The sequence below is a fragment of the Diachasma alloeum genome, unplaced genomic scaffold, assembly GCF_001412515.2.
Source record: "Diachasma alloeum isolate Michigan unplaced genomic scaffold, Dall2.0 Dall_scaffold_00360, whole genome shotgun sequence".
Classification (NCBI taxonomy): Eukaryota; Metazoa; Arthropoda; class Insecta; order Hymenoptera; family Braconidae; genus Diachasma; species Diachasma alloeum.
This window is the reverse complement of record NW_021680499.1, coordinates 29,692-46,154: the sequence shown is the minus strand read 5'-3', so window position 1 is coordinate 46,154 and position 16,463 is coordinate 29,692. Positions and strand designations below refer to the sequence as shown.

The following is a 16,463-nucleotide window of genomic DNA, read 5'->3' as shown; positions in this document are numbered from 1 at the left end:
ATAATTTACCACTGTATTTACATCCAAAGAGCGCAAGAAGCTTATTAAAATCCTATAGAAAATGATGGTTCACACTGCATTCGAACGTTAAAGCACATCTCTCAAAAATCCATAGAAGAATAAAAATAAAGTTGACAATATACAACGAGTTCATAGGGGTGTAAAATAATTTCGATGCATTGAGCGGATCGGTTTCTGCTATCGAGTTCAGACCTAATAGCTGTCAAAACGACTGCTTCTGCACTTGAGTTTTTCATTTCACCACTTTATTATTTTCACCTTTTTACTAACAATTAAAAATTCCCTATTATTTATCATTCATGTATTTTTTTTTCTTCTGTTAAGGTCAATTCACATTATTATGGTATAATAATTAATTAATTATTATAGTGTCATTATAATTCGTAATAATATACAACATTTGTCAATAAATCATTTATTCTAAAACTCAGCGCTCTCACAAATTCATTTTCATCTTTCATTTTATACTCACTCATACGTTGCGCACTTATTATTATAATTACACAAAATCATAATTTTTCATGTTATTCATCGATTTTATTTTCTACATGAAATCACACTTTAGGGGCAACTTACTGGCTGCACGCGTGGCTCTATCAACTTATGTAAAATTCAGATGTCTGTTACACTGAGAGAAAAAATTATTCCTGCCAAGGATTGATATTCTCGTCAGAAGATAATATTTTTTCAGAACGAATTTTTCCAGGACAGTCATTTTCAGAGAGTCCAAGTCTATCCTCAAAAATTACAGTGATATTGAACAATCTGATTATTATGCTACATATGACCTTGACAAAATGTTCTCCGATATCTTCCGGATTTTACAAATTGGCGATTTTCTCATGTAAAGAAAATTGGAATAATTTCAAATGTTAATAATTATTATGGGAGTTTCTTCGAGGTCATATGCAGAAGAATATTCTTATAGATCACCATAATTCTCACGCTTGGAACTGATTTCGGAGCACCTGGAAATGACTGGCCTGGAGAAATATGTTCCAAAAGAGATATTTTCTTCTACTAAGAGTATGAAAAAGATATCACCAATAACATTTTCTTGGAAGGAATAAATTTTTTTCTCAGTGTATAATATTCTTCAGTCACCTTCAGTTTATTACATTGTTTTTGTCAGTTGATTTTATGCGCATTGGTCTTCGTTGAGTCTTTTGTGACATAGCTGAGATTTAAAAAAATGGTGAAATATCGGGAGTGTGATCGAGTTTGGGAAATTTTCCTGCTTGATGATTCGATTAAATTAAAATATTCCCATGTAATTCACCAATAATTCACATCTTTACGTAGAGGCTCATCGTGTTGAATGAAAAATTATATCAGTAAATCTCACTCGAAATTGCGATTTTATAAATTTTGGATAGTGTTTGCGGCCAATAACAAGTCCAAAACTAAGAAAATCATTGGGTAAGTCTGAATACAGTTAGGATCCAGATAGTTGGGTTGCTATCTCCCCTGTACATTTTGAATATTACTACATTTGTAATGATACAAATGTATTCATGAATTTTATCCTTTTTGAGTTAAGAATGTGCAATAAAAATTGATAAATTGCCACCGACAATAAAGAAAAAAGTACTTTTACGTAGTTTTAATAAATTAGTTATTAATTCTTCATAAGTAGTAAACAAAATTATATGCCACTTTTTGTTGTGCAATGCCCTCCAGAATTGAAGAAATAAATGTGTGCGTTAAGACAATTTCATACGACCAATTGTCATGAAAAGAACGAAAAAAAATAATCATTCATCCACAGAACAAATTGTTCAGTCACTCAGAATTCGCTTGCACAGTACGTACTTACAGTCTAAAAACCTCTTAGAATATTATATTCATTTATTCTATAATTATATCAATACTGTTGACGGATAGAGATTCATTCACAGCTCGCGCACGTCTAATCGAGCGTAAATTAAAAAACCCCAAAAACTAGAAATTGTCCATTTTTGTGCGCGGATGATGTACATGACCTTCGATTGGAGGGAAAAAAAATCAAAGAAAAATCTCCACGATTTTCCACCTCGTAGAATTAATTTTACTGAACATTCATTCGTTTCCATTAACCACTCCTTCACCCTCACTCCACTTGATATAAAAAAAAAGAATATTATTTCACATTGCCAACTATTTTTGCGTATCACTCGATCCCAAAACAGGGTATCGTAGAATTTATTTTCTATTTAAAAAATTTCGATGAAGAAATTCCATAATTAAAATTTGACTTTCATTAATTTAATCGTCTTTGAATTTATTCAAGTTTTAACTCAACCAAGTTGAACTTGTCATTTATTTTGTTTTATTTTTCATTAAGCCCCTGAGTCATTGACGATTCTCAGATAATGTTATCAATGTTCGAATGATGTTTGTATTGAATGTTCAATGAATTGATGACCAGCCCCCTGTTTGTTGGGTCACATGTGTCCATGCTGTGCAAGGATGTAATCTAGTTGTTGAAGGTAGAGTAACTGCTGTACAATACTTTGTAGTGGATCTTGACCCTGATTAGTTTGCGTAACACCTCCACCAGTAGGTTGAGCAGTTGTAACGGTATTAGACAGTCCAATATCAGCGCTCTCCATGGACATGGATGTTGGCTCAGAAATTGGAAGCTGTGGCATCATACCAGTTAACTGTCCATGATAACGCGACGAGGCGGTTGATGAGGTCAGATATGAGCTCGTTGATAACACCGTGTTCTCGCCCCGCTAGGGAGCCACGTTTTTGGGCCTGCGCCCCCGACGCCCCCTGGTGGGTGGGCGCGGGGACTCCTGGCCTCACTGGCTCACTGCGGGGCTCTTTTTGTCTTGCTGCTGTTGGCTCCCATCTTGCGAGCCCTGTACACTACCTCCTCCACCACCTCCAGCACCCTGCACACCCTACAAATTCAAGTTCAACTTCCTTTACTATTTCCTCTCGCACTCACTCACGCTTTTCCCCTCTCGCTCTCTCTCTCTCTTTCTCCCAATTTCCCATAACATTTCTCCCCAGCGATTCTACACTGAGAGAAAAACGACAAAGTCCTCAAACAAATCTTACTTGTGCTAAGACAATAGTTTTTTGAAAATTATCAAAAAATGATTTTTTTGTGCCAAACGTGCAGAGAGTGCGCTGGAATGAAAATTTTTTGTCGCAAAAATAGATTTAGTAGTTCAAAAAAAATTGCATTCTCTGTACACGCAAGAAATGTCATTTCTAGCACTACTCCTTCGTTATTCGATACTCCCATGCGTATTTTGCTCCCGAAAAATCTTTGTTTCATGCGAAACAAGGGACGGTAGTTTTTCGTCCCGGTTGTCTAATAATCACAGACAAGAAATGAACACTTAAATGGAACAATAATAATGATATGATAGCAATCTTGTAACTTAGGAATAAAATATTTGTTGATAAATTTTCCTCTATACCGGATATTTCCACCGTCTGGTGTGAATTATCCGCCTCTTGAGCCAAATATTTCGTTGCTGTCGAAAGCAGCACAATCATTCATGTCTGAGACTTTCAAATGCGAACCAAACAAATTCTTTTTTGGCAATTATCAATTAGCGATTTTGTCGGCCCAAACAAGACTTGTTTGACGTGTTTGTTTCTCTCTCAGTGTAGCATCTACTATCAATCATTCATTTTTACTTTAAAAATAAACTGCTTTGCGCAGAGGAGAACGTTACTCAATTAATTTTTTTTCTAACAAAAGTATCTCGAGTTTTGTGGAATTAGGAGATAAAATAAGTTCAAGAGTCTCAGTCGAGTTTATTTGACAAAACATTTTTCAGTTTATTAATTTATTTCCCACTTTCCGTTCATGAAAATAATTGTTGGAGCAGGGTAAGATACTTTGTTCAATACAATACAAAATGTTTCATCAGAGGAAACGAAGAAATTTTGATATTTTAATTACATGTTGCATAATTAGTTGTTGCATTATTGAATATTTCTACAATTTAACACTAAGCTCATTATTCCTATATAAATTATTTCGCCATAAATAACAACAACTCATTACCCAAAGAAATCGCCAATTGGTATTGATATTGATTAAAGTCAGCACTTGACTAAATAACACTGATCTGTCATTGGAATTGCGACTTCTCTCAAGACATTAATGAATTTTCCTCTCCTCATTCCAAAGAAACTCCAGAAATGACGTGCATCGAGAATTGGATCGAAAAATTTGTCGTACTTTCTAATGATCCTGATGAGATTTTTTTCGGTTGTGTGGTTTAGGAGATTTTCGAGGTTCTGTGTCGAAATCAAGTTTTTCCTGTTTTACCTGACTTCCGGGACCTCCTTGGGGTGGTCCTCCACCGCGGTCAGGTGGCCAGGAATTACCGGGTGTTGGTTCCGAATGAAATTGATGGGGATGGGGTGGTGGGCCCCCTGAGGTATCGTGACTATGGGGATCGAGACTATTAGCAGCATCGTACTGCGCGTTCTCAAGCCTTGTTATCAATCGTTCATCCTCATCACCAAATTCACCTCCCATCAGAGATGGCTCACCCACTACCATCACATCCTGTCAATATAAAATCTCACTTACTCTCTTCGTTCACCATTATTCATTGCCACTTATTGTACCCTTTTCGCCAAAATTTCCTTTTTTTAATTTTTCTGGGGAATTATTGATCGCATTGACGTGAGAAAACACACCGTTTTTGCGTTTTATCATTACTTAATGACTCACAAAATTTCATGATCGTGCAATCATTTTCCTGCGTTTTTTCTAAAACTTTTCGGAAATTCACAAAACTTTAGAAAAAATGCAGGAAAATGATTAGACTACCATGAAGCTTCGCGAGTCAGTCAATAATGATAAAACGCAAAGACGATATATTATTTCGCGTCAATCCGATCAATAATTTGCCAGAAAAATGAAAAAAAAAAAAACGTGAATTTTGGCCGAAAGGGCGTAGTACATCCTTAAATTAATAATGAAGAAATTACCTGCGATGCTAAGGAAAAGTTGGGCCCTGGTGATCGCTTTTTACTGGGGGCTGGTGGTGCATTATTTCCGGGCCCTGATGCACTCCCCTTTCGCTTTCTCCTTTTACTCGCAGGCCTCTGAGATTCTGCAAATTTTATAATGTTTTCTTTTAGTACTTTCATCGTCAAGCAAATTTGGCAAGGAAAAATATGCCAGAGAATTGAGAAGAAAAAAAAACGAAAAAAAAAATATCATCGAAATAAAAGCAAATTCTATCCAGCTGGGGACCTTTATTGTCATCAAAGGTCTCTGATACATTATGGCAAAAAGTTTTTCACTCAGGCATGCAGGCACACCACATATGTACAAATAGACAGATACTTTACGTCTTTGTCTTATTCTTTTTTTTAATGAAATGTAAATAATAATTTCGACAAGAGTCAACGAGCTGATTGATTCTCAATGTTTTAAAGAAAGAAGAAAAGTTGTGCATTGTTCCGAGGCTCTGTCGACCTGGCAAAGGAAACACGGTCTCGTTGGCACAAAAATGTTAAAATTTTCATTTCTCTTTTTTTTTTCTCTTACATGTTCTTCTTGAGAAACGGAAGTGAGGTGCGATAAGCTTGTGTGCACATACAGGCCATAGAGTGTGTAAAGAGTCACTCATGCAGGAATCAACGGTGGAGGAAACCTCGTAGCCGAATCCACAATAAATGCTAATTACTACGTGTCTGGTCAGGAGGGAAAAATAACAGGGAAATTTAATTTTTGATGGAATTGAAGCGATTCAATGCTAAACAGTGAAGTTTGAAAAGGGAAATCCCTCTGACTAGGCATGAAGCTACGGCTCCCGCCATTTTTGGGCTTGAATTGAATTGATCGGAGCCAGATACAATCAGAGCCATGGTTGGAACGTTGCGTGCAACTTTTGTTAAAAATTTTTGTCATATGCAAAAATAGTCAGTCGAAACTTTGATGCATCAACGAAGATCTCTCGGTGGAATTGAAATAACTATTTTCTGGTCCTGAATCCACTTGTTGGTGGATTCTCATGTAAAGCAACTGTCTGTCTACCTCTCTTACCCGGCGGGGCAACCATCCTCTGCCACTTCTGAAAAAGAGTTGTCTTCAGACAGTCACGCGGCGACAGTGCGTAAGCCTTGTGCCTCGACATAAGCTCCTGCATTGGCTCCAAAATGACACATAACTGTAAAGAACAAACAAACAATGAAAGAATGAGGACATTTGTTTTGGGAGAGTGGGGCAAAATGAAACAGTGGGGTAAAATGAAGCATGAAGCAAAATGAAACAGGAAAAACAAATTTTGAATTTTTTTTTTATCAACTTTTTCATTATTGGGAGTAACGACGAGAATGATAATCTTCTATTCGTCTCGTAATTCAATCGATTAGATTACACTTTTCTTTTATCATTCGATTGAAATTCAGCATCATATTTTCCTTTTTCCCCCTCTGGGTCTCCCCCAGGGCCTTCCTCTGGACCCTGGATTTTGCTGTTTCGTTTTGTTTTCAATTAATCTATTGACTGATTCTACTGAATGGAGAATTATTATTCTCATTAATACTCTCAAGAACAAAAGAAAATTAATAAACAAAAGTTCAAAATAATATATTTAACAAAAAAGAATTTTTTTTTGCTTGAATTGCGTCAAACAGTCATTTTCCCACTGTTTCATTTTGCCTGAGGTTTCACTTTACCCCACTCTCCCCTATATTTTCAATGTTTTCATTCACAGTACTTACCCTAAGATAATTAAGAGTAGAATTTGTGATGCCTTGTCTAGTAACGTTTTTGCTCAATAGTTCAATCGCCGATGGATCTTGCTGGGCTGTGTGCAAGTTAACATACGATCTGGGTACCAATTCTCGATGCTGCCGTACCGTCATATGCCACGATTTTATCCTCATCAAGTCATCGAAGGTGAATTCTAATATTAGCCTACCTTCTGTACACACCTGGAACAGAAAATCCTAAATTTCTTCAATTTTTCTTTCATTCATTCCCATCTCAAATTCTTCATATACAGAATAAATTATAAAAAAAGTTGGAATAAGAATTTATAAAAAATTTTACCTTCATAAACGGTGGTTTCCCGTGATGCGTAACCATCACACAATTTTCACAATCCAACGTTATACTCGTATTGTGAAATGACTCCTTTGGATGCTTCATGTGGTAATAAAGTTCTATAACACCTCCCTCGAATATTGAACGAAAGTACCTCGGTATTAACGTCCTTCCTATTGCTGGAATTACATATTCTTCATTTACTAAATGTTCTCAATGCAAACCACCATCGCACGGATGAAAAAATCGTATAGAAATTATCTATACGGATTGCGTACAGAATTTCTATAGGATTTTCGTATATGATATTCAGATATTTCCATACGGATGTTTTTCTACAAATCAGTAGCGAAGTGGTAAACCGGTACAAGTCAATTTTGACTATTGACTAGTTCTTAATAAATATCTCGGAATCTAAGGGCGATGGCAAAATTTTTGTTATAACCTTTTTTGTAGAGCCGAATGAGAGCTGTAACAAATGTAATTACGAAAATTTCGCTATCTCCGTTAGGTTCGGAAATATTCCTGAAAAACTCAAATGGGAGATGAGTCGACTTAAACCGGTTTACCACTTCGCTACTGAAATTATTTCTATACGATTTCTATAGGTTTGATCCTATACGACCCACTGCCACATGTATAGAAACATTTCGTATGGAGTTGTGACATTTCTCTACGTTTTTCTCTGGAGCGTTTAGACATCTTTCGTATGAAAACAGAAATTTATGTAAAAATTTATGTATAGAAATAATTCGTATAGAAATATCCGAATATCATACACGGAAATCCTATAGAATTTCTATACGCAATCCGTACAGAACTTTTCTATACGATTTTTTCATACGTGCGACTATAACAAACATACGTGCGTATTAATATTATGGATTTGTACTTGGTATTGATCATTAATATCTTATTAACACGAAATAGTTTTTATCATCGAATAGCATCATTCAATTAAGTGGCAGATCATGTGCATTGTTTAGAATTTTTAGAATTTAACATAGAATATTGCAATGAATAATAATCCAACACATAAGCTGTATAAACAGCTCTATTATTAAACTTTCCTGACATACACTTAACTTTGAATTTTGTAATAATGTACATAAAATCAAAACACAAAAACTGTATAAATAGTATGAATACGTCTTTGTCAGGAAGCCATTATCTAAGATCACGATTTAATTCACTACGCATTTTGTATCGGTTTATTACCTACTGTATCATATTCAGATTGTCCTTAGGGGGTCATTATGTCCCAGAACATAAATAAAAAGCTTATAAATAAATAAGTAAACAAAAAGTTTTGAATTTCACTTACTGTATCTCTTGGGTCCGTCTTCGAGGCAAAATGCGAGTGTGAGTGTGGCATCGTCCTCAAAAAATTCAGTCGCAAAGGAGTCCCACCAAAGATTGTCGCTTTCCTGAAAAAAAAAGAAAATTTGAGATTTCTCGAGTCTCCTTTAAACGATAAACTCGCATGAACCGAAGAAATTATTTCGCGTTGTGAAAAGTCCATCAACTATTAATTCTACATTCTAATCAATTTCTCATGATGAATTATGATTTTCTATTTTGGGGAGGGTGAAACAGGGTGAAGGAAGGGATTGAGTAAGTCAGTACGGACTGAATAACGCATGACTGTCTGGCTTGGAATTATAGCTGCATCCCCGCTTGCGGGTTGTTGGGGGCAGGAGGGTAGAAAGTATTTTTCCACTCACTATGTTTTCTGCATTTTCATTCAGTGAGTTTTTTTTAGAGAAATGGAAACTGCTCCATAGTTGATGATTATGTTTTTTCTCGAGTTTCATGATTTGTAATAATCTTGTGGGGGAGTGCGGGGACATGAACAAACGCGCGAAAAATTTCACGCATTCTCAAGCAAAAAGGATGAATAATCGTTCTCAATTATTTGGGTGTGTTTTGACGTGGATCCGTCTATGGTTTCAATATGGGGGGTCATTTTGGGAAACGGTCCTTATGTGCTACGCTATCTATCCGAATTCTAGAAAATTCTAGACGTTTCGAGGTAATTTGAGAAGTTTCTTGGAATTTCGAAAAAGTTCAAAGAGTTGCTAGAAATTTCGAGGAAATTCAGGGAGTTTCTAGAAAATTCGAGGGAATTCAAGGAGTTTCTAGAAAATTCGAGAGAATTCAAGGAGGTTCTAGGAAATTTGAGAAAGAAGGAAAGACCATGGACGTATTCACGTACAATTACAGCTGTATCGCAGATACAGCCGCCTGCAATTTTTATCTCAATGCAGTGTGTTTCAGAAATTTACCAGCTATTTGCTATTTTCTTTGGACATTTTTGACGTGGATACGTCTATGGTTTCAATATGGGGGTCACTTTGGGAAACGGTCCTTATGTGCTGCGCCATCTATCGGAATTCTAGAAAATTCTAGACATTTCGAGGTAATTCGAGAAGTTTCTGGAAATTTCGAGGAAATTCAAGGAGTTTCTAGAAATTTCGAGGGAATTCAAGGAGTTTCCAGAAAATTCGAGGGAATTCAACGAGTTTCTAGAAAATTCAAGAAAGAAGTAAAGACCACGGCCTTATCCACGTACAATTACAACTGTATCGAAGATACGGTCGCCTGAAAAATTTTCTTTTGACATTTTTGACGTGGACACGTCTATGGTTTCAATATGGAGGGTCTTTTGGGAAACGGTCCTTACGTGCAGCGCCATCTATCGGAATTCTAGAAAATTCCAGACATTTCGAGGTAATTCGAGAGGTTTCTAGAAATTTCGAGAAAATTCTAGGAATTTCTAGAAAATTCGAGGGAACTCAAGTAATTTCCAGAAAATTCGAGAGAATTTAAGGAGTTTCCAGAAAATTCGAGAAAGAAGGAAAGACCATGGACGTATCCACGCACAATTGCAGCTGTATCGAAGATACAGCCGCCTGCAATTTTTCAATAGAGCATTGATCGAGCTGTTATTTTGGCAAACCACTTTGGAAATGATGATGACAAATGTGCATTCAAAATTTCACATGGAACTAAACGTTTCTTCAATTATTAACATCTTCATGTTTTTGAACCCGAAGAAAACAAGTTGAAATTGAATATGCGAATAATAAATTTCGAAAAATTGTTATTTACTCTACTGTTAAATCAAAATATGCAGCAAAAAAAAAATTAAAAACAATATTCTTGCGTTTTCTGTACCTTTGGTCTTTTTCACTGACTGTACCACCCCACTGTTGTTGGAATGGGGTGGGTATAAGGGGGGAAAAGTGAGAGAGAAAGATGGAAGTAGAAGGGGGAGACCTAGGGGTGGTATATGATCGTGTATATACGAACCAGTAAAACTATTGTCTCAGCGTTCTATCTCTCGAATTTTCATTGGAAAATCGTTAAAATATGTAAAAATAAATTATAATAATCCGGCAAAAATACGTAAATGTTTGGAAAAATGCAATAGAGGTGCCCACCAATTTTGGTTAATTTTGGATTGAGGTGAAAGGGGAAAAATGATGTTGGATGATTTGTCTCTGGTGTATAAGGAGGTGGACAAAACTGGCCCGGTTGAGTTGAGTATATACGTCGAATGGGGCGGCGGTGGCGGCAGCGGCGGCGGCGGCGGCAGCGGCAGGAGAGAAGAGAGAGACATGGGGGGGAAGAGGGCCGAGAGGTGGGGGTACAATATGGGTTATCGAGGAGTGGGGAAGAGGGAGGAGGATACAGGGAGACGGCCCACCCCCGAGGGAAGCCAGGGGCCCTCATTTTATTACCCAGGCTCCCATCCGTGGCTCTCAACTTTCATAAAACTTTTCAGCATGAGGATTATGTCGTGTAAACAAGACTTTTCGTCTCTCTCCCCTCCTTGCCATCGCCCAGTCTCCGCTGTACAGTGCACATCGGAGCATCGTCGTGGTTGAATAGTTTGCTTTTCTGTGCCTCTACTCCTCTCGTGTCCTCTATAAACTCATTGGTAACATTGAGTCGACAGTCTCGGGCACTGACCGTGGTCAAGGATATCACTGGGTTATTGTCATTTATTATTTGGCTCTTCGATTGCGGAAGAGGAATTGTGGATCTATCATTGTCTCAATGCTCATTTGAGTACAAGAAATCAATTCTTTTCTCAATTTTTCGATCCTTCGTTGAGTGACTCATGGCAAAAATCTAGAGGAGAGTGGGGCAAAATGAAACAGTCAAAAAATAACTGACGCAATTAAAGCAAAAAAAAAAAATGTTTTGTTAATTTTTTTTTATGAGGCCAGAATCGGGCAAAATGGGACGTTTCGTGATCTTCTGTAATTGTCAATATCCTCATTTATAGGGGAAGATATTGACAATCAATAATAAAAATTTAATAATAAAAAATAAAAATAAAATAAATAAATAATATTGAAACAATATTCTTGCGTTGTTTTTAATATTTAATGAATTTAATCAATTTAATTTTTATTTAATTTTGTTTCAATTGGAAAAGATCTCAATACGTCCCATTTTGCCCGACCCTCTCCTAACTTTTTTGTTATTGGGAGTACTGATGAAAATAATAATTTCCTATTCGTCTTATAATTCAATTGAGTAGATTATGCCGATTACACTTTTCTTTTTTCATTCGATTGAAATTCAGCATCATATTTTCCATTTTCCCCCTCTGGGTCTCCCCCAGGGCCTTCCTGTAGACCCTGGATTTTGCTGTTTCGTTCTGTTTGCAATTAATCCATTGACAAAATCTTCTCCCGTCAAAACTCAATAATTTTTCATTCTACTCAATGGAAAATTATTATTCTCATTAGTACTCTTAATAAAAAAAATTAAGCAACAAAAGTTGATGAAAAAAATTTTGAATAAAAAATTTTTTTTTTGCTTGAATTGCTAACAGTCATTTTTCCATTGTTTCATTTTGCCCCACTCCTTTCTATGTTAAAAGTTTTTTCACACTCCATTGCATTTCAATCATTACAAATACAATTCTAAATGTATGTGATAAGTCAAAAGATATTCAGGAGGAGAGAGAGAGAGAGAGAGAGAGAGAGAGAGAGAGAGAGAGAGAGAGAGATGTCAGAGAGAGCACCCAAGATGCTTCTGTATTTTTTTATTCCCTTCTTGGCTATAGAACGCAGCAACCCCCATGAGAATGGTATAACTCTGATTAGTAAAAATTCCACCACTGTTATACGATAAATGCGGTAGCCATTCTCAGAGAGGTGACAGGGAAAATATTGATATGCAAATAATAATCATCTTTGTATCTTCCCGAGGAAATTCAAAATGACAATGAGAGACCACATCGACTGGTCTTCGTATATCAGCCGACTCAACTAACCTAAATACGTGGATATTGCAACGTTCCACTATTAATAATCCGTTTAATGGCCTCGTAACGCTATGGAGACTATGGGGACGTTGTGTCTATTATTACGGCTCATGCATGTACTATAAAAAAAAACTCATATAGAAAAAAAAACAATGAGACGAAGAAAGACTGTAATATTCCTTTTTCTGAATATAATTATTACTCGTTAGCGCCTGAATTGAGGAAATCCAAGTCCCTTTAACATTTACAAATTTCAGTATTTTCACCATTGAGTATGTAATTTCAGCATAGTAACTGAAAATTACGTACTCAATGGTGAGGGTTAACGAGTCGGTTATCCACCTCTAATAGGGAGTGTGAAAAGCTCATGGAGAAACTACTAAAAGAAAACGTCTCATGATGATACAGAAAATTTTTACTTTTCTACGCGGACAGAAATGTTCAGTAGAAATTACGGAACTCACAGTTCACTTGCGATGTCGGAATCGACTCAGAAAATTTACGTGACGATCTCGTAATTTTTCACAGGAGATTCAAGTAAAAATTACCGAACACTCTGGAAACATTGCGCGACGGTTCCGCAAAATTTCCTACAACCACATTTCGCTCCGGAATTACGGAAGAAATACGTTATTTTTATTAAATATGCAGGTAAAAATGACAGAACGCTCTGGAAAAATTCCGTGATTTTAGGTAAAATTACGTGACAGTTCCGTAAAATTTCCTACAACCAATTTCGCTGCGGAATTACGGAAAAATACGTAATGTTTATTGAATATTTCTCTCCGTGCAGGTAAAAATGACAGAACGCTCTGGAAAAATTCCGTGATTTTAGGTGAAAATTCCGTGACAGTTCCGTAAAATTTCCTACCACCAATTTCGCTGCGGAATTACGGAAAAGATACGTAACGTTTATTGAATATTTCTCTCCGTGCAGGTAAAAATGACAGAACGCTCTGGAAAAATTCCGTGATTTTAGGTAAAAATTCCGTGACAGTTCCGTAAAATTTCCTACAACCAATTTCGCCCCGGAATTACGGAAAAGATACATAATGTTTATTGAATATTTCTCTCCGTGCAGGTAAAAATTGCAGAACGCTCTGGAAAAATTCCGTGATTTTAGGTAAAAATTCCGTGACAGTTCGCCAATTTCGCTCCGGAATTATGGAAAAGATACGTAATTTTTATTGAATATTTCTCTCCACGTAGGATGAATACAGAAAAATCTTCAAGGAAGTATTCAATTGGATAATATTGAACTGGGAGCACATGTCAGTAGTGATGTATTGTGCACCAGTGCGAAGAATTACAAATTTTCGAGCGCATGATCTCCAGGAAACATCACAAGGGTAGGGAATCGGTTGGAAGGAGTGAAGCGAGAGGAGGAATGGAATGGCACTGAAAGAGGAACGATGAAGGGTGCACCACGGACAGAGAGATCTCACCAGGCGCACCGGAGAGTCAGGAGTGATCCCAAGACGATATAAGCAAACGAGAAGAGATGATTTATCGTTATGCGACACGCGACGTGCTGTATAATACTCTACCGCCTACACTCTTAATTCAACAACTCTCACAATTTCCGTAGGAAATCGAGAAAAAAAATGTTGTGAAAAATATCTGAAACAGGCTATTGACAAGCCGTCGAGCTGGATCGACGGACTAATGTGTCTTAATGAATTCATTTTGTCAAATAATGTCTACGACACAAAAATATTCAGAATCATTGAACTTAATAATGTCTTCTTAACTGTTTTCCTTAATTTACATAATTTTAACGTTCTCCATGTTCTACATGTGAATTTTTAATGTGATTTGATAGTACACTGATAGAATGATTCACTTGAAAGGTGAAAGTCGAGTCGAACAAGGGTCTTCAAATATGCATTTCCTAACTATTAAGAGGAGACTACTATGAGTTTTAAAGGTCGTGGGTTATTGGAGTTAGACTTTTCATACGTTGAAGATCAATTATGTAGATCTGAAAACGATAATTAGTGCAAAAAAAAAATTTTCAATTGTTCGTTTGCCCGAAAACGCTTAAAATGGCAAAAACAGTCCGGGACCTTCAATTTTTGAGCTACGAAGGATTTTTTTCTTCAAAATTTTGAGAAAAATATGTGGAATAACAATTATGAGCTAATTTTTTTTTAATTTGCTTTTTTAAAAGTTTTTTTCCGCGCATAGTGAATTTTTCTATATGAAAAAAGCTGACATCAGCTGTGTAGGAGTCGAATTAAAAAAAACTGGCTCGTAATTGTTGTTCCACACATTTTTTCGAAAATTTGAAAAAAAAAAAAAATCTTTTGTAGCTCAACAATTGGAGGCCCTGGACTGTTTTTTTCATTTTAAGTATTTTTGGGCAAACGAACAATAAAAAAAAATTATTTTTGCACTGATTATTCTTTTTCAGATCTATATAATCGATCTTCAACGTATGAAAAGTCTCACTTGTGTTACAATTGTGTTACGAGTGCGTAAAGAACCACTTTTTTGCTCGCACGCGTAACGCAAAGCGACGCTTTACGCGCGACCTCTGAACTTTACGCACCTCGTAAAACAAGCATTAACCAACGGTTTCGAAAAGCGAACTTTTCAAGCTGGTATCACAACAAATTTTATTCAAGATCAGACAGTTTGCGTTGAGAAAATTCTACTGAGGGACGAAAAAAATGTTGAATATTTAAACTCACCTCAGTCCGCTGTTGTAACCTCTTATTGAGCTCGTAGAGTCGGATGTCCGGCTGTTGGAAGTACGGTGTATGCCTCCTGGGGACAGGCAACGATCTGTCAGTGCAGACCGATGGGTCATGTTAAGGTGCGTGTATTACTGTATCTCATATTATTGTGTAATTTGTGTTTGACGTGTGTAAATTTACATTCTAATCGCAGTTAATTTCATTGAATCATGCGAGGTACAATTTTTTAAAACTCTACGTGAAATTCAGTAGCGAAGCGGTAAACCGGGTTAAGTAGTTTTTTACTATTGGCTAGTTTTTGACGAATATCTCGGAATCTACAAGAGATAGAAAGATTTTTGTCACGACCTTTTTTGTAGAGCCAATAGAGCGTTACAAAAAAAGTCATGAGAAAAATTATTGCTATCTCTCTTAGATTTCGAGATATTCAGCAAAAACTGGCTAATAGTCAAAATCGACTTAACTCGGTTTACCACTTCACTACTGAATTCATGACGAACCAGAACTTTAATTTACTTAAAAGACTTGATTCAACAATCTTGGCGCACCCAGAAACTCTCAAAATTCGGAACACAATATTACAGATAAGAACAAATAATCATTTTCATTAATTGGGGTCATATGATGCCAGCAATATCCATTTTCGCCCTCTTAAACATTACAGAGAAAAATTAATGAAGATAGTTCAAATTCGGGAGTTAAAAAGGAGGAAGGTTAAACGTCACTTGACCCACTGTCAATTAGTGTCAGATTCGTATGACTTGGGTACTTAAAGAAGCGCTTGAGATGTAAGTAATGGATATTGACGAGAGCAAGCATGTAAATTTCGTACATATTTCAGGGACATACAGGTGTGAGAAAGTCTTAAATGCATCCATGAAGATGTGTGCTCTTGGGGTAAATGCATGATTAAGAGGAGAAAGAAGAAGGTGATTAATAACATTGATTGTCTCAACGAGTATGCGGTAATCAAGGACTTGTTAACATTTTCATTTACTCTGCTACGTACTTCGTGTTTAAAATGAAAATATTATTGAAAATGTGTTTTCAATGATGTCAAGTCATCATTGGACAACGGTTTTCGAGGAATTCTCGAGACATTTTCATCTAAAGTTGAGTAAATGTGTTTTTTTTTCACGGCCAAAGAAAATTCTGTAATTTTTTCGACTGACAGCAGAGCATATAAAACTAACTTTTCTAACGTTAAAAAAAAATTAATCGCAATAGTCTCAGGAGAAATAAATAAACTCATTTTTCCTTATACAAGGGCTCTTATGAAATCAGTAGCGAAGTGGTAAAACGGTACAAGTCAATTTTGACTGACCAGTTTTCAATGAATATCCCGGAATCTAAGGGAGATGGCAAAATTTTTTCACAACCTTTTTTGAAGAGCCGGTTGAGAGCTATAAAAAATGAGTTATGAAAATTTCGCTATCTCCCT

General features: G+C 36.3%; 1 protein-coding gene across 3 annotated transcripts; it reads right to left on the bottom strand.

Annotated features, from left to right (window-relative positions):
• Window positions 1-1,042: 1,042 nt before the first annotated feature.
• LOC107041296 (LIM domain-binding protein 2) lies at window positions 1,043-15,110 on the bottom strand (the record flags this gene model as incomplete). Of its 3 annotated transcripts, none has more annotated exon segments than XM_015261785.1 (8): window positions 1,043-2,909; window positions 4,301-4,543; window positions 4,972-5,096; window positions 6,026-6,158; window positions 6,715-6,942; window positions 7,046-7,218; window positions 8,364-8,466; window positions 15,017-15,110. In XM_015261785.1, coding segments are annotated over 8 exon segments (1,201 nt in total), but the record flags the coding sequence as incomplete, so codon positions are not given.
• Between the last annotated feature and the right edge of the window lie 1,353 nt (window positions 15,111-16,463).